Raw genomic sequence first — 23897 nt, 5'->3', positions numbered from 1 at the left:
GTGAAATTTGACAACAGCATGCTTCAGTCTTAACACGAGTATTGGAAGTATATGTTTTAAAGGATTTCAATTTTCTGTGTTCTGTTTTGCATACTTGCAGGAGTACTGAGTTTTTCTGCTTTTATCTGTACTTCAATAGCATTTCAGAGACATTGTAGGCCAATATTCATGGGCTGGCCTAAATTTCTTCCCCTCTTGCCTCAGATCACAGAACATCTAACATCTAACATTTCTATGATAAATGTATTCTAAGTTTTAAAAAAGTCTTACACACAAGCTTTTAATGTATAATCTATTTATAAGTCAGGGTCTATAGTGAAAACAATGCAGTTTCTTAAAATCTCTTAATTGGCCTACTATGTGCTAGGTGAAGTTTACAACTAGTTGCAGAAGACTGATGTGCATAGGTGGGAAGATACTCAGGATTTCATTATGACTTTTAGGAGCTCTAAGCACTATTGCCTTGATGGACCCCTTCCATTAAAAATAATTAAAGTTGGTCTGAGGAGGGGGCTCAGCACATTAGAGAACAGGACCTGCATGTCTGATTTGATCTCCAACACTACCATATGTCAAAGCTTAGTGCTCTCTCTGGCCTCTCTCATAAAAACAAATTATCTTTTTAAAAATATATTTCAAAGTTTAAGAGACAGTGGCAACTTCCTTCACTGTGATGGGGGCTAGGTTTAAACCTGGGTCAAGGACATCCCAAAGTAGCATATTTTCTGAGTGAGCTATTTCACAAACCCTACAAATATATTCCCTATTTTCTTATTTTCTTTCTTTTTTGGAATAGAGAAATTGGGAGGCAAGGGCGAGATAAAAAGGAAGAAAGAGAAACACCTACAACACTACCACTCATGAAGCTTTATTATACCTGCAGGTGTGGGCTGGGGGCTTGAACTCAGGTTCTTATGCATAGTAATGTGTACACGCTACCAGGTGAACCACCACCTGACCCCTACAATTAATTGTGCTGACATGAAGATAAATGCAATGCAGGGTAAATTTTATTTTTCCCTTGTTGACTGATTTGAAAAGAAATTAGAATATGTATTTGGGCCCCTAAGTATATCCCATGTTCTAGGCATTGTATATACAGTTTAATGTTACTATTTAGAAGTTAGCAATGGAGACAAGGAAAGGGGGATTTGCAGAAGCAACACTAGAGGGGATAAAGGATAAGTAGAAATTAACCAAAAAGGCAAGAGAATAGCCATCACATGAAGAGAGAACGGTATGAACAAAATCTTAGAACTGGGAAAAAAAAAAAAAAGAACTGGGGTGGGGGTTGGTAGCATAATGGTTATGCAAAATGACTCTCATGCCTGAGGCCCCAAAGTGCCAGGTTTGGTTATCCACACTACCATTAGCCAGAGCTGAGCAGTGCTCTGAGAAACAAACAAACAAGCAAGCAAGCAAGCAAACAAACAAAAAAACCCTAGCACCCCAATCTTATACCATCACAAAACAGGGATTTAACAACTGTGGGCATGAGGTGTAGTATTGGCATGACAGCTCTCCTCAGAAGTTTGCTGGAACTCTGCAGGGAGCTTTGGTGCTGTGGTGCCTTTTCCCCTTAGTTTCTCTTCCCATCTTTAAAAGTTGGCCTGGATCAGTAAAGTCTGAGTGATGACAAACAAAAAAAAGATAGGGACTTTGTTCTGTGCTGACTCCTTAACATCTGTAATGCTGCCTGGCACCCAGGAGGCACAAAACAAGTAATTTTGAGTGAATAAACCAAAATGGACCAACAGAAAAGAGCAGTTCACATATATCTTTGTTTTAATTATTTATTGGTAGAAATAGATCTTCAGTGCATACTTTGCGTTTAAATAAATTCTATATCCTCTCCAGGACTTTTTTGTTTTGCTTTGTTTGGAGGTTTGTTTTTGCCTCCAAGTGAACTTAACATATCACCTATGCATTTGATTGTTACATTTTTTTTTTAGATTTTAAAACTAAATCTGAGAAACCATGCATACTGTATATCTTAGTATAATCCAAAGAATTGTTTGCACTTTTAAAAAAAGTCACAAAATGCTGAAATCAACTTAAATAGCCTACATGTTCTAAAATGTTCATGTTCCATTTTGAATAAAGAAATATTTATTCAGTACTATATATTGCTTGCTGTCTAGTAAGTCAGATTGTCAGAGACGCTTCAGTATATTCCCTATTTTTAAATATCTTAATCCACTTCCTCCCAGAGATGATCCTGTAAATATTAAATATTGTGCCATATGCAATATCCCAAAAGCTTAAATAAGAACCAAACCGGCAGTTTTCAGACTGAATATTTTAACCTTAAAATTATATATCTATATATATACATATGCTATGTTGCATATTAAGTTTAACATTTCAAGTAACTTAAATACATTTAGTAAACATTCAGCCAAACTCTCTTTTATGAAAACACTGTCCTTAGAATAAAAAGTTAATGAAAGGCTTAGACACCTATGTCTGAACACAGTACTAAGCCTATGGAACTTGAAAGTCCAAGGAAAGTCTGCTTACAATTACAAAAAGAAGAAAAAAAAAAAAGATGATTTTTAATCTACTGAATTGTGCAGATACAAAAGTGCTTAGCATGACAAAGTTACCAAAATAAAAACATTTTTAAAGATTATTTGGTTCTAGCAATATTAACTATTTTATACTTTTGGATAATTTAACATTTGCATTTTAAATTTTATATAAATTTCCTCTTTTTAACAAGTTAGAAAAGCACACAAAAAATAGCTCAAACTATAATAATCAGTTATTTTTTTTATCCTGGTGAACTCATCACAATAACTCAACAAAAGAATGCTTGAATACTCAACTCTACTAATATGCAATATCTGAAGAGATCTATGACTTTACCCATTGTTTGCTAGACTGGACCCTAAAACAGGCTGTCGACAGATAGGACAAGTGCAATTCTCTGAGAGCCATCTGTCAATACAATGAATATGAAATTCATGCATACAAGGTAATTGCCTGAGTTTGTTTCCAGTTACATAGTCACTAATGCACACACTACAGATTTTACCTAGTTCACCATCGATACTGTTATGCTCATAGTTCCGAGTGGAAAGATTGTCGATCTGCTCTTTGGTTAAACCACGGATACGATCATCATCATCACTTTCATTTAGTAAAAAGAAGTGAGCAAGGCGAAGGATAGGTAATGTTCCTGTTTCGAATTGGACTAAGTTATTTGAATTTGGCAACTGTCTGCCACCTCTATTGTCACTGTTTGGGGTACGAGGCTGGGTGGTGTTATTGTCACCACGCATTTCAGCGCTTTCCTGGCCCCGCCTGTCTCGCAAAGACCTTTCATGGTTCTGGTTGGTATCATGAAGTGTACCTACATTACTCGGCTCTGAGTGCATCTCTGGTAAATTCTGACCATTTCTCTGAGTCTCTGACTCAGATTCAGCCTCCATTAGAGAACTCAATTCTCCAAATCCAGTCATGATCTGCCTTAAAATTGACCGAAGTGCTACTGATGAAGGTTCAACAAGTTCATTTTCAGAAATTCTACGAAGAGGAACTGTTATGGTACTAACATAGGTTCGAATACCTGACTGCTCTAAACGAGAAATAGTTCGACGAAAGCCTCCACTATTGCTTTCAATAGTAACTGTATTTTCTGCTAGCCCTACTCTAGATCGAGTTCTGTTTGCAATACTATCCCGATCTCTGTTTTCTCCAGGTCGAATCCTTCTTACTTGTAGGTCCAGTGTGATTGTTGGATGTCGCCGCACAGCAGTTGAAGATCTGCTGGGCTCTTCTCCTTCTTCTACTGTTATTCTTGACACAAGTCTTGAGTTAGAGAATGGAGTATATGCAGTACCCCTGCGTTGTCTATCTTGCTCTAAAAAGACACGAGTTATACCTCTCCTCCTAACAGACCTTCTAATGTTTTGCTGTACAGGTCTACTTTCCCTCTGCGAATTTGGGTAAACACTGCCACTTTGTCTCTGAATTGGTGAACGACTGCGACTATTGAAAGTAGACCGTAATCTTATTGGTTCTAATCTTTGGTTTGTATTCCTCACTGTAACATTAGTTCTAGCCCCATTTTCCCAAACATGTGCTGCTCCAAATCGTTGTCCCTCCCTTTGCCTGAGTACACTACCACCCACCTGGTTTGTGTGGCTACTGAAATTATCACTTGGAGCACTAGTGCTAGAAATGCCAACTATACCTCCAATTCTATTTCTTAATCTCCCCAATGTTGAAAAGGATTCTTCTACTGAATTTTGCCCCCTTGAACGAAGCCTAGTCCTTGGAATGTTGGAACTGCTACCATTCAAGTTCACTGAAGTTTGGCTTCTTGTTCGACTAGCCACAGGACTAGTTGATCTTTGTTGCCTATTTGTGATATGATCTCTGTTAGTATCTGAAAGTGGAATGCCTGTATAATCTTCACCATGAATTTCAAATCCTCTATTCTCATGATTTATGTGGATTTCCAGACTAAATCGAAACTCTCCACTGTTTGGATTTGTTCGACTCACAGCTCTCCAAGTTTGGTTCCCATTTTGTCCACTTCGAGTTGCATTTCCTGTGCGACGAAAGGTGTTTAGCCATTCTAGCAGAGAATCTTCATTTGAACTTTCTCTAGGAACTTCTGAGTCTGGAAAGTAAAGCAAATCAACTTAAGATTAATTGTTAACCTCCACCCTTACACTTTTACCACTAGCTAATAAAAAAAGTTAAAGGAAAGGGGTTGGGCAGTAGTGCACCAGGTTAAACGTGCATAGTGTGAAGCACTAGGACCCATGCAAGAATCCCAGTTAGATTTTTTCTTTCTTTTTTAAAAAATATTTATTTTCCCTTTTTGTTGTCCTTGTTATTTTTATTGTTGTAGTTATTGATGTCGTTGTTGTTGGATAGGACAGAGAGAAATGGAGAGAGGAGGGGAAGACAGAGAGGGAGAAAGACACCAGTAGACCTGCTTCACCAGCTATGAATCGACTCCCCTGCAGGTGGGGAGACCGGGGCTCGAACCAGGATCCTTATGCCAGTCCTTGAGCCTTGCGCCATGTGCGCTTAACAGCTACGCTACTGCCCAACTCCCAGAATCCCAGTTAGAGCCCCTGGCTCCCCACCTGCAGGGGAGTCGATTCATAGGTGGTGAAGCAGGTCTACTGGTATCTTTCTCTCTCCCTCTCTGTCTTCCCCATCTCTCTCCATTTCTCTCTGTCCTATCCAGCAACAATAACAGCAGCAACAATGGGGTGGGTTAGGCCTCCAGGAGCAGTGGATTCACAGTGCAGGCACCAAGCCCCAACAATAACACTGGAGGCAAAAAAAAAAAAGGTTAAGGGGGCTGGGCAGTGGTGCACCTTGTTGACCTTCCCATGTGTAAGGTCCTAGGTTTGAGCTCCCGCTCCCCATCTGCAGGGAGAAAGCTTCAAGAGCAGCAAAACAGGTACCTTCCTTTCTCTCTCTTCCTCTGGCATTCTTGTTCATTTTCTCTTTCCTCCTCTCTACCTTCCCCTCCTCTCTCAATTTCTCTCTGTCCTAAAATAAAGCACAAAGAAAAAAGGAAAAAATGGCCACCAGAAGCAATGGATTCATAGTGGCAACACCAAACTCCACTGATAAATGTGGGAGCAATTTTTAAAAAGTCAAGCTTTTTATTAAATTACACTTACAAAATCAGTGAATTTAAATGGGGAAAGAACTTTTCTAAAAGATATATATTATAAACATAATACATGCTTAAGTGTGATACAAATTTAAGTAACATTTATGCAAATATGTAAAATGGAAGTATATCCAATACCTACTTTATTGTATAGCAGCATTAATAAAATACAGTGAGAAAACTATATCAAATTCATCTTGTATTTGTAGAGTTCTTCAGGTAAAGATAACTCAATGAAGATTTTACTACAACTAGGTATTTTTGTCATATTTTTCAAGGCCTTCCAAAAGGGTACATCTCAAAAAAACCTAGCTTTCTGAAATTAATGTTAGAGCCATATATGTAGATCAGGGAAACTTTAGGCATGTTACTTAATTTCTATATGGCTATATCCATATCAGTAGACTGGAATAAATAATAGTGTAAATCTCAAAGCATTATCATGAGGACAAAATATCACTTGTAAGATTATTAGTAAAACAGCTTGCACACAGGAAACTCAATAAATGCTAGCCATTAAACATAATAAAATACATTTCTATTCATTTAGAATGTAACTTTCATGAAGATAAAAGAGTTTTGTCTTATTTCACTCACTGCTAAATTCCTCAATCTCTACAATGTTATCTGGTACAAATCAGACTCTAAATGAGTAATGTTGAATAAATCAATTTAGAAATAAATCTACCCAGACAAATTTCTTTTGACTCTAATACTTCTATTGTGGAAAGCTTAAGCTTTCCATTTTTAGTTAGCAGATTAAATGAAGTGTAAACCTCTGTGGAAAACTTTCTAATGCATAACTACTATATAAATATTTTAAAGTTTGTTCTACTCAAAACATCTACTAAATGCAATTGCTTTAGTTTAATTGGTTTAATTTGATTACTATAATCTCCAAAAAAGTTTTCAATATTTGAAGTTACTGATATTGGTCAACTGTTGGTGTCAGTAAAAAATATAGCAACTTGGGAGTCAGGTGGTAGCACAGTGGTTAAGCCCACGTGGCACGAAGCGCAAGGACTGGCGTAAGAATCACGGTTCCAGCCTCCGGCTCCCTACCTGCAGTGGAGTTGCTTCACAGGTGGTGAAGCAGGTCTGCAGGTGTCTATCTTTCTCTCCCCCTCTATCTTCTCCTCCTCTCTCCATTTCTCAGTCCTATCTAACAATGACAACATTAATAACAACAACAATAACTAACAACAATAAAAAACAAGGGAAAATAAATATTAAAAAATAAGCAATTTAAAAAAATATTTAAAAAATATAGCAACTTTAGCCACGTTGTAAAGATGCAAGCTACTTTATATGTGGTGAGTATATTTTCCAATAGAGTGTATTTTAAAAGGCCAATTAATACCAGTTCTATATCATATTAGCATATATCATATTTGACATATTACAAAACACGTTTACATATGTGAACATAAAAAAGGTTCATATTCAATTTCCATCTTAATTTACAAAGAAATCAATAAAAGGCAGGTCAACATTTATCACTCTAAATGCCAGTTCTTTCATTAATTAATAGAATGCAGTGATGACAGTGTTTGTATGTGTTGAAGAGTTCACTTAATTACCTAACACAATACTTCTCCCATTATAAACGCATTACAATGGCCATGAAGCTACCATGAGAGCTGAAGGCAGCCATGAGGTAAGTAAGCACTTTGCCATGGAATGGAATGGAATGGGAATGATGTATCTCACGTTCATGCTGGTGCCAAGACCTATTTCCTACCAGTTAGAATCTAGATGTGGGTGGTCTGAGAGATGGCTCAGTGGATAAAGCACTGTTTTCTCAAGCATGAGGGCCTGAGTTAAAGCCCCAGCAGCACATGTACAAGGGTGTTATCTGGTTCTTTCTCTCTCCTCCTATCTTTCTCATTAATAAACAAAATTGTAAAAAAAATAATAAAAATAATAATCTAGATGTGGTTGTGGCATAGTTTGGGCATGAAACAATACCCTGGAGCAGAAGCATGCTGTAAAACTCTTTTTTAATTTTTTTATATTTCTTTCATTTCCCTTTTGTTGCCCTTGTTTTTTTTCATTGTTGCCGTAGTTATTATTATTGTTGTCGTTGTTACTGATATCGTTGTTGGATTGGACAGAAAGAAATGGAGAAAGATGGGAAAGATAGAGAGGAGAAGAGAAAGATAGACACTTACAGATCTGCTTCACCGTCTGTGAAGTGACTCCCCTACAGGTGGGGAGCCGGGAGCTGGAACCGGGATCCTTATGCTGGTCCTTGTGCTTTGTGCCACCTGCACTTAACCTGCTGCACTACCGCTGGACTCCCATTTTTTTAAAAAAAATTTTATTGTATTTTAGTTATTTATTGTTGGGTAGAGACAGAGAGAAATTGAGAGAGGGAAAGATACAGAGACACATCTGCAGCCCTACTTTATTTACCACTTGTGAAGCTTTCCCCCTGCAGGTGGGGATGAAGGGCTTGAACCTGGGTCCTCGTGCACTGTAATGTGTGCATTCAATCAGGTGCGCTACTGCCTGGCTCCTGCAGTAAAACTCTCTGCAACAGCAGAGATGTTCCTTATCTGTGAAGTTCAGTACAAAAGCCACTAATCACATGTAATTAGCAAGCATTAAATAAGGCTACTAGGGCTGGGGAGACAGCATAATGGTTATATAAAAAGGCTTTTATACACGAGGCCTTTAAGTCCCAGGTTCCGTCTCCATTACATCTATAAGCCAGACCTGAGCAGCACTCTGGTAAAATAAACAAATAAATACAAACAAATGTAGCTACAAAAACTGAGATACTAAAATTTTTTACTTAATTTTAATTCATTTAAATAATCACATATGGTTAGTAGCTTCAACATGGGACAGCACAGCTATAACACCACTGAGTAAACTGGGTAGGTCCCAGGAGGATTAATAGGGCACAATCCATCTTCCACAGACTGTTAGATGAAAAATAATCATATGAAGTCATTGCACTTTTGGGGTTTTTAATAGTATTTACCTTAATATAGCAATCTTGATGTAATATAAAATAAATAATGAGTACTTCTGGAGAAAAAATGGTAAGCAAGACATTAAAGTTGCCTATTTTGAACAATATTAACCATTTTGTTTGAAAAATTGTTTACAAGTATTTTGCTTTTAATAAAATGTTTTTATTAAAAAAAATTTTATTATCTATTTATTGGATGGAAGGGACGGGGGAGATTAAGGCATGCCTGCAGACCAGCTTCACCACTCATGAAGCTCTCCCCTGCAGGTGGGGTCAGTTCTCAAACGGTGAAGCAGGTCTGCAGGTGTCTCTGTCTTTTTCCCTATCTTCCCTCTCCTCTCTCAATTTCTCTCTGACCTATCCACTAAAATAAAAAAAATAAAAAATGGCGTGGGGGTAGATAGCATAATGATTATGCAGAGATACTCTCATGCCTGAGGCTCCAAAGTCCCAGGTTCAATCTCCTGCACCACCAAAACCAGAGGTAAGCAGTGCTCTGGTGGAAAAAAAAAAGAAAAAAAGAAAAATGGCAACTAGGAGCAGTGGATTTTGTAGTGCTGGCAGGAAGCACCAGCAATAACCCTAGAGGAAAAAAAAATTATATTTTGATTATTCAATAAAATGACAAAACAAGAAAACAAAGCAACAAAAAATGGATTTCCTGACTCAATCTTTCTATATTACTCACATACATTTTTAGAAGCTTAGCTACATTACTTTAAAAGAAGTAGTGTTGACATTATACAATTAAAAAGAACCATGCTGGCAATTAATGTTATATTATCTCATATATATGAACTTCCTGGAAGTAAGATACATCCAACCCTTTTTTTATATTGTGTAACCATACCGCCTGCATATATAATACCTAAAGAAGTATCACACTAAAACTAGAACATAGTAAAATCAGTCCCACGGTACAAAATCCAGTAAGTTCATTTCTGCAGTTTGCCGCACTCAAACCTGTCCCATATGGAAAGGGCCCACAGTACCTCTGGAACGGCTTCCATTTCTCAAGCCAGGCTCAGAAGCTATTTGTTCTTTGACTCCATCTAACCTTTGTTGCAATTCTTCTGATGTTATTTCCCCTAAAACAACAACAAATTGCTCACTGAAATTAAAATTTAATTACTCAGTTTTTGCAGAATTAAGAAGGGTAAAATTAATCTTTAGCAATACAAATTGTTCTCCTAACTGAACAGTTAAAACATTCATTACTATAGGTGTAAAACTATACCCCAGAAGTCTTCTAATTTTGTAAATAATGTGAAATCACTAATAATAAAATTTATTTTAAGATATACCCTCTCTGATGCTAATACATTATTTTGGGTACAATTCATTATTAAAGTTAAAATATTATTTATTCTGAGTAATTTAATGAAGTATTCTCAACCAATATACTTAGAAATTATTAAAATACAATTCTGTGGATTTTTCTCAGAACTAAAGAGAAATTAAAGGGGAGTATTTCTAGAGAAAATTGTAAATACCTACTTAAATTTTAACTCAACAGCTCACTACATAGGTTACCAAAGCACATAACAAATACGTAATAAGATATACAATTTTTTTTAATTTTATAAATCTTTACTTATTGGATAGACACAGCCAGAAATTGAGAGGGAAGAGGGTAACAGGAAGAGACACAGAGAGCCAGACACCTGCAGCACTACTTCACCACTTGTGAAGCTTTCCCCCTGCAGCTGGGGACTGGGTGCTTGAACCTGGGTCCTTGCACACTGTAACATGTGCACTCAACCAGGTGTGCCACTACCTGGCCCCAAGATATACAAATTTTATTAGTTCACTTATGAAATTAATTTGTAAACAAATATGAAGCAGTGACTAGGGAGGAAGTTCTTAGGTACAGTATAAGACTTGCATGTATGAGGCCCTAGGTTCAATCCACAATGCTGCATATACTAGAGTAGACTGATAATCCGGTCTCTCTTCCACTGGTTTTTCTCTTGCCCATAAAAAATAAAATAATAGGGGGTCGGGCGATAGCGCAGCAGGTTAAGAACATATGGCAGAAAGCGCACGGACTGGTGTAAGGATCCTAGTTTGAGCCCCCAGCTCCCTACTTGCAGGGGAGTCACTTCACAGGCAGTGAAGCAAGTCTGCAGGTATCTATCTTCCTCCTCCCTGTCTTCCCCTCCTCTCTCCCATTTCTCTCATTTCCTATCCAACAACAATGACATCAATAACAATAATAATAATAACCACAACAATGGTAAAACAAGGGCAACAAAAGAAAAAAAATAGCCTCCAGGAGCAGTGGATTCGTGCTGCAGGCACTGAGTCCCAGCAATAACCCTGGAGGCAAATAAATAAATAAGTAAATAAATAAATAAATAGATCTTAAACAGAAAGAAAAAGTCAGTTGGGCGGTAGAGCAGTGGGTTAAGCACAGGTGGTGCAAAGCGCAAGGACCAGCCTAAAGATCCTGGTTGAAGCCCCCAGCTCCCCACCTGCAGGGGAGTTGCTTCACAGGTGGTGAAGCAGGTCTGCAGGTGTCTTTCTCTCCCCCTCTCTGTCTTCCCCTCCTCTCTCCATTTCTCTCTGTCCTATCCAACAACAATGGCATCAATAACTACAACAACAATAAGAAAACAAAAAGGGCAAACAAAGGGAATAAATAAATAAATCTAACTAGAAAAAAAGGACATTAAACTTTTCAGGGCTAATAATTCCATTTTCAGTTATTTACTCAAAACAAATTATAACATCTCAAATGAGTTAAAATTGGTCTTTAATTGAAGGAATCAAGTTAAGTGAGATCAGCCAGAAACAGAAGGATGAATATGGGATGATCTCACTCATAGAAGTTGAATAAAAACAGAAGGGAAAACACAAAGCAGAACTTGGACTGGAGTTGGTGTGCTTCACCAAAGTAAAAGACTCCTGAGCAGGAGAGTGTTTTCAAGTCTTGGAACATAATGGCAGAGGTGAGCACCTAGAGGAGGTTAGATTGTTATGTGGAAAACTGAGAAATGTTATACATGTACAAACTACTGTATTTTACTGTCAACTATAAACCATTAATTCCCCCAACAAAGGAAAAAAAAACACTGGGCTTTAAATAACATTTGCAGGGACTTGACAGCGGGTGCAGCTGGTTGAGTGCTTACATTACAGTGTGCAAGGACCTGGGTTCAAGTCCTTGGTCCCTGCCTGCAGAGGGGAAACTTTACTAGCGAAGAAGCAGTACTGCAGAGGTCTCTCTCTCCTGTCTCTAACCTAAATAAGTGACATTTGTATAAATATTAGAGAAATGGGACTCATTCTCTAACTCTCTCTCTCTCTCTCTCTCTCTCTATATATATATATATATATACACACACACACACACACACATATATATGTATATATATGTATTTGACAGTGTAACCTGTTAATTTGGTTTTTGTTTAACAGTACTCCACAGTCAATATTCTTACCTAAAATACACACAAAACAGTGATTTTTCTGTTTTGTAATGTTAAAAAAAAAACTCTTAAGGGTAGGCCAAGACAGATGAATAGAAAAGATCTGTGTTCCCCTCATTCCACATAAACATCAAAGTTACAAAAAAAAAAAAAGTCTATGGAAACCCCCCTGTAGTGTCAACCTTCCACAACGAGGAGCACCAAGTCAGCATCCAGGCAGCAGAGAGATACAGAGACTCCTTCCCCCAAGAATATAGTCCCTCCAAGTGACAATAAATACAACCAGGAATAGGTTGCTATGGTACAGAATTTTTTAAAATATTTATTTATTCCCTTTTGTTTTCTTTGTTGTAGTTATTCTTGTTGTCGTTGTTGGATAGGACAGAGAGAAATGGAGAGAGGAGGGGAAGACAGAGAGGAGGAGAGAAAGGTAGACAGCTGTAGACATGCTTCACCGCCTGTGAAGTGACTCCCCTGCAGGTGGGGAGCCGGGGGCTCGAACTGGGATCCTTACATTGGTCCTTGCGCTTTGTGCCACCTGCGCTTAACCCACTGCGCTACCGCCCAATTCCCCAGGTCACAGGTTCAATTCCCAGTGCCACCATAAACCAGAGCTAAGCAGTCTGGAGCAATATATACATGTAACTAAATTTTTGTTAAAAAAAAAAAAACTGTCCAGGAGATAACTCAGTGGATAAAGCCTTGGACTTTCAAGCATGTGGTCCAGAGTCCAATCCCTGGCTGCATATGTACTAGAGTGATATCTGATTCTCTTTCACTCTCTCCTCCTAACCTTCTTATTAATAAATAAAAATCATGAAAAATAAAAAGACTATCAGATGATTTCTCTACAGAAACTCTGAAGGCCAAACAGACTGACATGATAAATACTCAAAATTCTTAATGAAAAAGACCTTTACCCAAGAATACTCTATTCAGCTAAGTTATGACCCAGGTTGAAGTAGTGATAAAGAACTTTCCAGACAACAGTTAAATGGATTCATTCCTACCAAACCAGCCCTCCAACAAATATTAAAGTGACTTATATAAAATGAAAATATAGAATAACAACAGAGGGACCGGGGGTGTGTAGCTGGCTGAATGTACATGTTACAATGCATAAGGACCTGGGTTTAAGCCCCCATCCCCACCTGCAGGGGGGAAAGTTTCACAACTGGTGAAGTAGGGCTACAGGTGTGTCTTTTTTTCTCTCCTCTCCCTCTTCCCTTTTGATTCCTGTCTATCCAATAAATACATAAATAAAACATCTATTTTTTATTTTTAAAATGCTGTATTTTGGGGAGCAGGCAGTAGCACAGCTGGTTAAGCGCACATGGCGCGAAGTGCAAGGTCCGGCATAAAGATCCTGGTTTGAATCCTGACTCCCCAGCTGCAGCAAAGTCATTTCACAAGCCGTGAAGCAGGTCTGCAGGTGTCTATCTTTCTCTCCCCCTCAGTCTTCCCCTCTTCTCTTGATTTCTCTCTGTCCTATCCAACAAGGACAGCAATAACAACAATGACAAAACAACAAGGGCAACAAAAGGGGAAAAGTAGCCTCCAGGAGCAGTGGATTTGTGAGGCAGGCACCAAGCCCCAGGCAAAAAAAAAAAAAAAAGCTGTATTTTGGGAATGGGAAGGAGTAAGAACACTCTCATTTTGAAATTCCTTCCTGTAATGATTAAGAAAAAATCTCATTTTACCCCTCTCTTACCTGGGGTGCCTAAAAGATTATGGTCTCTCATTAGCCGGTAATCTTCATCACTGAGTTCATTAATAAACTGGTAATAGGCCTCTTCTCTGTGGAGACGCTCCTGCTGCCATCTTCTCTCATTTTCATGATGACTGTGATCTCGAGAAGAGTTGTCTTCACCACCACCATCTGATCTAGATCTAGACTGATTCATACTGAGATTCCTGGCTTTCTATTCAACAATACATACAAAATTCAAGTTATTAGTCATGAACTAGATCTGGCTTCATTTTAAATTTACATGTTTAAATTCTACATTTAAAAATTTTGTTCTCTACTTAGCAACTTCATATGCTGAGCAGGGGAGATAGCGTAATGGTTATGCAAAAGGCCTTTGTACGGGAGGCACTGAAGTCACATGTTTAATCCCTAAACCATATGCCAAAACTGAGCAGTGCTCTGGTAAAGAAGCCCTATGAAATTCATTAAATATCTAAGTTTTTTCTCATATGTAAACTCTTGCAGTCAAGAATTTACATATAAGATGAAAAGCAGGTTCTAGAAAACAGAACAAATTGGCCTTATCTCTGCTTAAATTTATTGTTTTAGTCAGAGTAGATACTGTTTCACCATACATTCCTCATATCTGAATACCAAATTGATTATCTCACTTTTTACTTCTTCTAATTTCATAAATCTGGTTAATTTTATGTTTCAAAATTCTGAGTATTGGGACCAGGCAGTGGCACACCTGGTTAAGCGCACACATTACAGTGCACAAGGACCTGGGTTCAAGCCTCTATCCCCACCTGCAGGGGGAAAGCTTCACAAGCAGTGAAGCAGGGCTGCAAGTGTCTCTCTGTCTCTCTATCTCCCCCACTCCTCTCAATTTCTGTCTCTATCCAATAATAAATAAAAATATTTTATAAAAAAACTGAGTATTTCATGTTAGCATATAAACTTTAATCTGTATTTCTCATTTAATAAGCAAAAGATTGCTTGGGAGAGTTATTGTTTACATTTGTGTCCAAAAAGAGTTAATTTTTACAAAATAAAATTCATAATGTAATATTACCTCCCACTGAACTTTGGAGGTACAAGTAATTTAACCTATTGTATTAACTGAACACACTTGGTGGTTGATCTCTCTTTAAACCTAACATATGTGAACAGAAGACAATGCTTCATACCTCTCTAATGTGTGAGACTGCATCACAGCACTGTGTCCCCAAGCCTAAAATGGTGAGTCCCAACGGTTTCTGAATACCAGTAAGATTTCCCGACCTTGCTCAGGCTATCATAATATTAAGCTTATACTTAAATAGTATTCCTCAGGGGGCCAGGTAGTGGACCATCTGGTTAAGTGTATGTGTTAACAAGCACAAGGACCCAGGTTCAAGCCTCTGGTTCCTACCTAAAGGGTGAAGGAATGCTATAGGTCTCTCTCTCTCTCTCTCTCTCTCTCTCCCACCTCCATCCCTTTTCCCTATCTCAATTTCTCTGTCCTATCAAATAAAATTTAAAAACATTTAAAAGAAGAAAAAAATGTTATTTTTCAGCAGCTTACTTCTAACCTATAAGAACAATGAGACAAATATTTGCTATTTTACAATTTCTTAAATATACTAAGTCATTAAAACAATAGTTCTCAGGTGGGGTGGGGGTAGACAGCATAATGGTTATGCAAAAAGACTCATGCTTGAGACTCCAAAGTCCCAGGGTCAATCCCCACACCACCATAAGCCAGAGCTGAGCAGTGCTCTGGTAAAAAAAAGAAAAAGAAGAAAAAGAAAAGCAGTTTTCAACTAGGAATGCACAGCAAAGTCACTTGAGGAAAATGTTTACAATAGATAGATGTTCATCCTAAAATGTAGGTCAGAATTATCTTGGGTAAGGACCAGGTTTCTCTTTAACAGTTAATTTTAGTGTTCTGTGGATTAAATAAACCACCCCTTGACAATTTCTAGTATGAACAGGTATATGTAATATAAAAAATATGACTTAATAGTCTGAAGGATCAAATGACTAGGCTACCAATAAAGCAACTGTTGCATTTCTGACTCAGTGTGTAATAAGTAAACTACTTTAAATACAAAGTGAAGCTAAGCCACAGGTGCAAATTATTGTAAGAATAAACTATTCAGTATCATGCTTACTGCAATATTAAATTACAAAAACCAAGGATCTTTTTTATTATTTTAAGGTGAATATCATGCCATTTTAAACTAAAAGATCTAGTAGTACCTTCCAATGACATGTGAACTGTCTTACTATAAAGTCTTAGGATCTCTTCCATTTTCAGAATAGTCCAGATCGGACGATTACTGGCACACAGCACATTTGCTGAATATGGCGGTGTCAGGATTTTTTTTTCCCGTTAATAAATGATTAAAAAAAAAAAAGGAACCTATCATACAACTAAGTCAAAATCTAGGAGCTTTTCCTTAAAGGTAATTTTCTTGGACAATTAACCACCACTAAATCAAAGGGAATACCTTAGTTTCCTTTCAACATGCTTTTAACAAACGCAATGGTATCCATCCTTCAACTGTTTTGTGGGGTTTTTTTTTTTTTTGATGGCTGCCCACCTGAAGCAATAAAATAGAGTTGGATTATTTAGTTACGTGTCTGTCTCAAGGCCCGGGGCGGCTGGCGGCCTTCCCAGCGCTGCTGCAAAGTCACAGCAAACCCTCCAGCGCATTTGGTTAAGTCACTCACCTAGGAAATCACATCCCCAAGCAATTAGGTCATGATCATCTCCCGCAAGGCCCTTTTCTCCCGCAACTCAAACTAGGCCTTTCCTCCCAGTCACCGCTCCGGGGACTACAGCTCGTCGCCCAGAGGCCTAGCTTCCTATCTATCCATGCCCGTCCGCCCGCTGCCAGAGTAGGGTGTCTCCGGTTTACTTTCAGACCCTCACTTTCGGGCCACCCCCGCCCTCCGTCCCGCTACTGGTTTCTTTGCTGACCGTTGCGACGGAAGCTCGCGCCAGGGTTCTGCCCCCACTCGCACAAACAAACTGGGCTCCAGGGCCCAACTAACCTCTTCCCCACCGAGCCTCGACCAACGTTTCCCTTAGCGACCTGGATTCCCACAGGGAAGCTGCGGACAGACTGCGCATATCAACCAATCAGCAGTTGGGGAGGGGCGTAGGCTGAGCAGAGTTGACCAATCGGAGAAGAGATGGGCAACCCAAGCAGGCCAGCTGGCCGCAGCGTCTCCCGGAAGTAGGGATGGGGCCCACTGCGTTCCCAGCGCTCACCTCCGGGGAAACCTGGCCTACGGCCCAACCCGAGAAAAATCAGCGGCTGGAGCTGCCATCTCGAGTCCCCTAGGCTGTGATGGGGGTGGGCAGGGGACACTTGCCTCCGGAGGCCGCTGTCCCTTCTAATCGTCTACTAAAGGGACAAACCAGAAACGCGCGCCGCAGTTTGGGTCGATCCAGCTGCACTGGAGGCTGTGCGGGGGGGGGGGGGGGGGGTGGTGGTGGTGGCAGCAGGCCCCCTCCCTTTTCTCCCCGAACCAAGCTGCCTTCCTCGGCTAGGGGAGACTTTCCGGCGCCAGCCGGGCGCTCGTGGGTGCACTGGAAACTCGGTCCGGCGGGAGCCCGGGTGCCGGCGTTTAGCGTTCCGTCGTCTAGACTGGTGGCAGCTGTGTGGTCCGAAGGGCACCATTATTTGCTTTCCAGGCCCGAAGTTCAGACTCTGAGCTTGCGTGTCGTGTGCTTGCCAGGTCTGCTGCAGAGTGCAGCCCAAGAGTCTGCTGTTTTTTCCACGATCCAAGTAGCACGTCGCCAAGGGCCAGGCTTCCCCTCTTTGAGATCTGGAAATTGCGAACCCTTACCAATTCTAAAGTGACTCTGTTTTTACTCATTTCCCCTAGGAAAAAGGTTTAAAACTCCCCACATGCATGTCTCTAATTTTATTTCTGAGGTACGACGCTAATGTCACCATGAGTTGAGCCCTTGGTAGGCCTCTGCCCAGCCAGGCTCCTTTCCTGTCTTTCCTGATCTCCAGAAGACTTAAGCATTGACCAGGACACTCACATTTCTCTTACTCTTCCTACTTTCGTTCACTCATTCATTAATCCCTGCAATAACTTACCACAGCTACTCTAACCCTATCATTATGCCAAGTACCTGAGTACCAAACCAAATGCAATGCAATTTTTTTTAGCATCCTAAGGATAAGCAGATTTTTTTAATTAAGTCGTTCTATTGGGGGAGATTATTTACAAGACTGTTGTGATGTGTATAGTTTTTCTCCCTTGATATGTATCAGCATACTACATCCTCCATCAACTTATCCTTTCCCCACCGTAGGACACTGGGTCCCCAAATCCTTTGCAACTGTTTCTCATCTCTTCCCTTCCGGGCACTCCTTGGATCTGGATTTTCTTAAGAAAACCCACATATTGCTATAGATTTAAGTGAGCATAAATAAGTATGCAGTCTAGTGAAATTTTCCTGCTGCATACCTATCTGAACTCTTCTCGACATTTGGGAACTACTTGAAATTCCTCAAAAATCATGGGAACTAAGGAAATTCCAAATCCCACTTCACCTAGGTTCCTACATCTTTCAGGAGTTTGCAGGTCTCATCTCCAAGGATTTTGAAGTGTCAACCTTGTCACACCCATTAGCTCAATCACTATGTAAAATAGGCAGATTTTACTTCCCACTTTAAAATTATGTTTCTGCACTTACTCTTTTACTTAAAAAATACTGAGTGCAGGGGCCGGTTGGTGGTACACATATTACAGTGCTCAAAAACTTATAAAACAAGGCCCTTGCTCTCCTTTTGTTTTTTTAATTTTTTATATTTTCCCTTTTGTTGCCCTTGTTTTTTTTTTTTTGTTTTTTTTTTTACTGTTGTAGTAGTAGTTGTTGTTATTGACGTCGTCATTGTTAGGACAGAGAGAAATGGAGAGAGGAGGGGAAGACAGAGGGGGAGAGAAAGATAGATACTTGCAGACCTGCTTCACAGCTTGTGAATTGACTCCCCTGAAGGTGGGGAGCCGGGGGCTCCAACTGGGACCCTTACGCTGGTCCTTGCGTGGCTTCGTGCCACGTGCACTTAACCTGCTGTGCTACTGCCAGACTCCCCTTCCTCTCCTTTTGAATGAAGGAGGTCATTGAGCGAGTTCAATGACTTCCTGGCAATTAACAGATTTCCTCCACTTAAGGGTCCAAACTTAGTTTGAATAAATGGTTTAATTTATCTTTATAATCCCAGAATTTACCACAACACCCGCCATGAAATTCTTCTCAGCTTACTGCCTGAGCAAGTAGAAAAAACACAAATTTTTGCAAACATTTATGCAGATCAGTAGACCTTACAAATTGTGAGGACAAGTTAGAGAAAACCACAAGTAATATGTTCAAAACTCAAGCAGAAAGTATTTTAAATATCTATGCAAGATTTAGTTAGTGTAACATTTCATCAGGTATAAATGTTAAGTGGAGAAAGATAGGTATATATGCTAAAAGTAATGTGTATATTCCAGTCAAGTGATTTACAAAGGAGAAATTGCAGATTTTGGTGAGTAAATAGGTAATATATGTAACTTCAACCCAACACCTTGCTTTGGATTTTGTAGCCCAAGGGAAAAAAAAATCACTAAAAAGGAGATTAGATTATAGTTGGGACAGAAATCATTGTGAATATTTGTATTTTTAGATATCACAGCCTTAGGTTACCTGACATTTTTGGTATGCATCTTTTTTTTAATGGATTTTACCTGCTTTTTAAAAATATTTATTTATTCCCTTTTGTTGCCCTTGTTGTTTTATTGTTGTAGTTATTATTGTTGTTGTCTTCGTTGTTGGATAGGACAGAGAGAAACGGAGAGAGGAGGGGAAGACAGAGAGGGGCAGAGAAAGATAGACACCTGCAGACCTGCTTCACCGCCTGTGAAGCCGGGGTTCGAAACGGGATCCTTATGCCGGTCCTTGTGCTTTGCGCCACCTGCGCTTAACCCGCTGCGCTACAGCCCGACTCCCGGTATGCATCTTTTACCTCCAGGTCTTTTATGCATTTGAGAATAAAAAGGTGGAATGGGAAGTAGTTGAGTGGTAGAGCATAGGACTTGTATGTTTGAGACCCCATCACTGCATATTTTAGAGTTGAGATGCTGTGTTCTCTCTCTTTCAAAAAATAAACCAGCTGGAAAGACAGTTGACTAGGTAGAGGGCCTGCACCATCATGCATGCACCCCAAGTTTCAGCCCTGGTACTATGGTATTGGCGGAACTTCTCGTGCTGTGGTCTCTCTTTGTCTTTGAATGAAAAAGTGACCCATAAGCAATAAAATCGCACATGCATGAGCCTCTGGCTCCACAAAATCAATTAATCTCTTGAGTAGAATAAAGAAGGTGAAAGAAATTTTAAAAAGCATGGCTGGCAAGCTAGTTCACCTGGGAGCACAACTGCTTTGTGATGCACTCAAGCTGGGTTCCCAAATGCATGATGTTTTGGTGGGGGGGTAGCTTTCCTGCCGTCTCTTCCTCTCTCTCTCTCTCTCTCTCTCTCTCTATATATATATATATATATATATATATATATATTTTTTTTTTCCCTCTTGTTGCCCTTTTTAAAAAATTTTTGTTGTAGTTATTGTTGTTGATATTGAATTTGTCATTGTTAGGACAGAGAGAAATGGAGAGAGGAGGGGAAGACAGAGAGGGGCAGAGAAAGATAAGACACCTGCAGACCTGCTTCACCTGTGAAGCCTGTGAAGCGACTCCCCTGCAGGTGGGGAGCCCGGGGCTGGAACTGGGATCCTTAGACTGAGCCTTGCGCTTGGTGCCACATACCCTTAACCGGCTGCGCTACTGCCCGGCTCCCTCTTTCTCTTTCTATCTGAAAAAGTAGCCTAGATCAGTGAAGCCTTGTAAATAAATAAATAAATAAATAAATATCACAAGGTTGAAATTATTCTTTGTATATATTTGACATTTTAAGATATTTATCTACTTATTAACAAGACGGGGAGGGAGGAAGGGAAGGAAAGGGGGAAAGAGAGAGAACACTAACAGCAGAGTATCACTGGCACATGTGATGCTGGGGATTGAACCTAGTACCTCATGATTGAGGAGTCCAACATTTTATCCACTGCACCATTTACTGGCTCATATTTCTCTGATCACAGCTGGCTGAAACAAGTTACATGTCCTAAGCTTTGGAATTATGTCATTTAGACTGTTAGCTAGCTGTGAATAAAAGATACTTTAAAGAACAGTTAAGACAACAACAAGGGTAACAACAAAGGCAACAAAATGGGAAAAATGGCCTCCAGTAGTAGTGCATTCGTAGTGCAGACATGGAGCCCCAGCAATAATCCTCGAGGCAACAACAACAAAAAAGAACAAACAGCAGGGAGTTGTGCAGTAGCGCAGCAGGTTAAGGGCACATGGCGCAAAGCGCAAGGACCAACATAAGGATCCCGGTTCCGGCCAGGACTCCTACAGGGGAGTCGGAGTCGCTTCCCAGATGGTGAAGCAGGTCTGCAAGTGTCTACATCACTCTGGCACATGTGCTGCTGAGGATCAAACTCAGGACCTCATGCTTGAGAGTCCAAGGCTTTATCACTGCACCACCTCGAGGACCACGTGAGCTCTTTTACTATAGTCCTTGCAGCTCATAAATCTTTCTTTGCTCAAATAATTTATCAGTGTATTGCTCTCTGAAGAAGGGGAGTATAAGGGTACAGGTTTGGTCAGGAAGACAATGAAACAAGAGTGAACCTTAGAGATCTCACAGAATTCACCAGCAAATGTTAGTTGAGAATGTCAGGCAAAAATGTTCTGATGGCCTTTGTTTCCCCTTTCTCCATACGGATCACTATAAATGTGAGTAGCTTAGACTACTGTCAGATCCAGACATAAATTTTTTTTTTTTGTGATTTTTTTTTTTCCCCCTCCAGGGTTATTGCTGGGCTCGGTGCCTGCACCATGAATCCACCACTCCTGGAGGCCATTTTTTTTCCCCCTTTTGTTGCCCTTGTTGTAGCTTCGTTGTGGTTATTATTATTGCCCTTGTTGACACAATTCGCTGTTGGATAGGATAGAGAGAAATGGAGAGAGGAGGGGAAGACAGAGAAGGGGAGAGAAAGATAGACACCTGCAGACCTGCTTCACCGCCTGTGAAGCGACCCCCCTGCAGGTGGGGAGCCGGGGGCTCGAACCGGGATCCTTACGCCGGTCCCTGCGCTTTGCGCCACATGCGCTTAACCCACTGCGCCACCGCCCGACCCCCCCAGACATAAAATTTAAAAAGATGTAAGAGTTTATAATGTAATTAAAGTGACTGTATTATGCAAAAGTTCTTAATGTATAAATAGAACATTTTGTAAATTCATTTCAATAAGCAATGGGTATGATTTAAAATGCATATCTAGAGAAAACATAAACTCTAGTTCCAATACTAGTCCAAAAATATAAACTTAATCTGTAATGGACCTAAATTATAAGTCATTCAAATGAGGGTTTTACTTCCTGGATTCAAGAGAGCATTTAGTAAAGAAAGTGCTACAGAGAACAGTGAGAGAGGGAGGAGAGAAGAGGAGTTTCTGCGTTTTTAAGTAGAAATGAGGTGTTTAACCTATAATATTTACAAGTCTGTAAATTTATTTCACAAAATTTGCATTTTGTGAAATACATTTTAAAAATACATGGTGGATTAATTTCTTTTTCTTTTTTTCTTTTTTGCTTCCAGGGTTATTGCTGGGGCTGGGGCTCGGTGCCTGCACCGCGAATCCACTGCTCCTGGAGGCCATCTTTCCAATTCTATTGGCCTTGTCGTTGTCACTGCTGCCATTGCTGCCTTCATCATTGGACAGGACAGAGAAATCAAGAGGGGACATGAAGACAGAGAGGGGGAGAGAAAGACAAATGCAGACCTGCTTCACTGCCTGTGAGGTGACCTCCCTACCAGTGGAGTCAGGGGCTTGAACCGGGATCCTTATGCTGGTCCTTGCGCTTCACACCAGGTGTGTTTAACCTGCTGCACTACCACCCGGCTCCTGTGGATTCATTTCCAATTTACAAAGTGCAAATAGGACTTGGTTTGAGATGAATTTTTACTTTATTTGATTCCCCACTGTCTTTGCCTGATAAGTTGGAGCCCCCACCCCCTGTCCAGTTTCTTTCTTTCTTTTTTCCCTGCAGGGTTATCGCTGGTTCTTGGTGCCTGCACTATGAATCCACCATTCCTGTTGACCATTTTTTTCTTTCCATTTTACTATATAGGAAATTGAGTGAAATTGAGAGTGGGGAGATAGAGAGGGAAAGAGGAGGACAGACATCTGCAGACCTGCTTCACTACTTGTAAAGTGTTCCCACTGCAGGTGGGGCCTACTGCCTGGAACCTGGGCTCCTGTGCATAATACTAGGTGAGTTTATCCAGTGCACCATCGCCAGGGCCTTTTTTCTTTCTTTCTTTTTTTTATCTGTGTGACCCTGGGTAAAACACTTAATGCCTACATACCTCTAGTCACTAGTCTGTAGAATGAAGATAACCCTAATAGCTACCTAATTCTGAGGATTAGAGAAGTTCATCCTGTACACACAGAAACTAGTCAATAAACAATAACTGTTGTTATTGTTATCCTACTATTGACATTTATTTTCAGTTGCTTACTCCCTAATGCCTCAGAAGCAGAGTCTTACACAAAGATTCATGTGAAAGTGATTTAGGAAGTGTTCCCATGAAAGAAAAGGTAGGGTTCTGGAGGTGCAGGGAGAACTGGGAAGATAAAGAAGGGTGCAATATCAACATCGACCTACATTCAGAGGTGACACAGGAGTCACCCCATGTTGGCCAGATCATAAGCCACATACCTATAATCACTAAGTAAAGGTAGGGAGGGAGTAGCTTAACTGCCAGGTACTTTAGCTTTGTGAAAATCAAAATGGGTTCCAGTAGCCTAAAGGTAGCCCCACAAAGAGATGATGACATCTAGGGGCAAAATCTCCGGTGAGAGCATTGTCTTGGCATCTGTTATATCATCATGGTTGTCATCATCATCATTATCATCTAAAGAAACACACTATATTGTTATAGGTATTGTAATAGGTTCTGGGAATAAAAATAGCTATGAAAAGATAGTCTCTGTCCTTTTACAACTTAGAATTCCACTGAAGAGCAGGACA

General features: G+C 39.9%; 1 protein-coding gene across 11 annotated transcripts in view; it reads right to left on the bottom strand.

Moving 5' to 3' along the window:
• Window positions 1–1779: 1779 nt before the first annotated feature.
• Window positions 1780–23897, bottom strand: part of RNF6 (ring finger protein 6) — a 33895-nt gene continuing 11777 nt past the window's right edge. The window contains exons 1-5 of one of the 11 annotated variants that reach the window (XM_060191703.1): window positions 16791–16991; window positions 16244–16336; window positions 13770–13980; window positions 9620–9715; window positions 1780–4630 (exon numbers count right to left, since the gene is read on the bottom strand). In XM_060191703.1, the coding sequence (XP_060047686.1) occupies window positions 2865–4630; window positions 9620–9715; window positions 13770–13962 (2055 nt within the window). In that variant the 5' untranslated portion in view covers window positions 13963–13980; window positions 16244–16336; window positions 16791–16991 and the 3' untranslated portion in view covers window positions 1780–2864. The other 10 variants (XM_060191704.1, XM_060191702.1, XM_060191705.1 and 7 more) reach the window with 10 other exon arrangements.

Source organism: Erinaceus europaeus, chromosome 5 (genome assembly GCF_950295315.1).
Source record: "Erinaceus europaeus chromosome 5, mEriEur2.1, whole genome shotgun sequence".
NCBI lineage: Eukaryota > Metazoa > Chordata > Mammalia > Eulipotyphla > Erinaceidae > Erinaceus > Erinaceus europaeus.
This window is presented reverse-complemented; position numbering and strand designations above follow the sequence as displayed.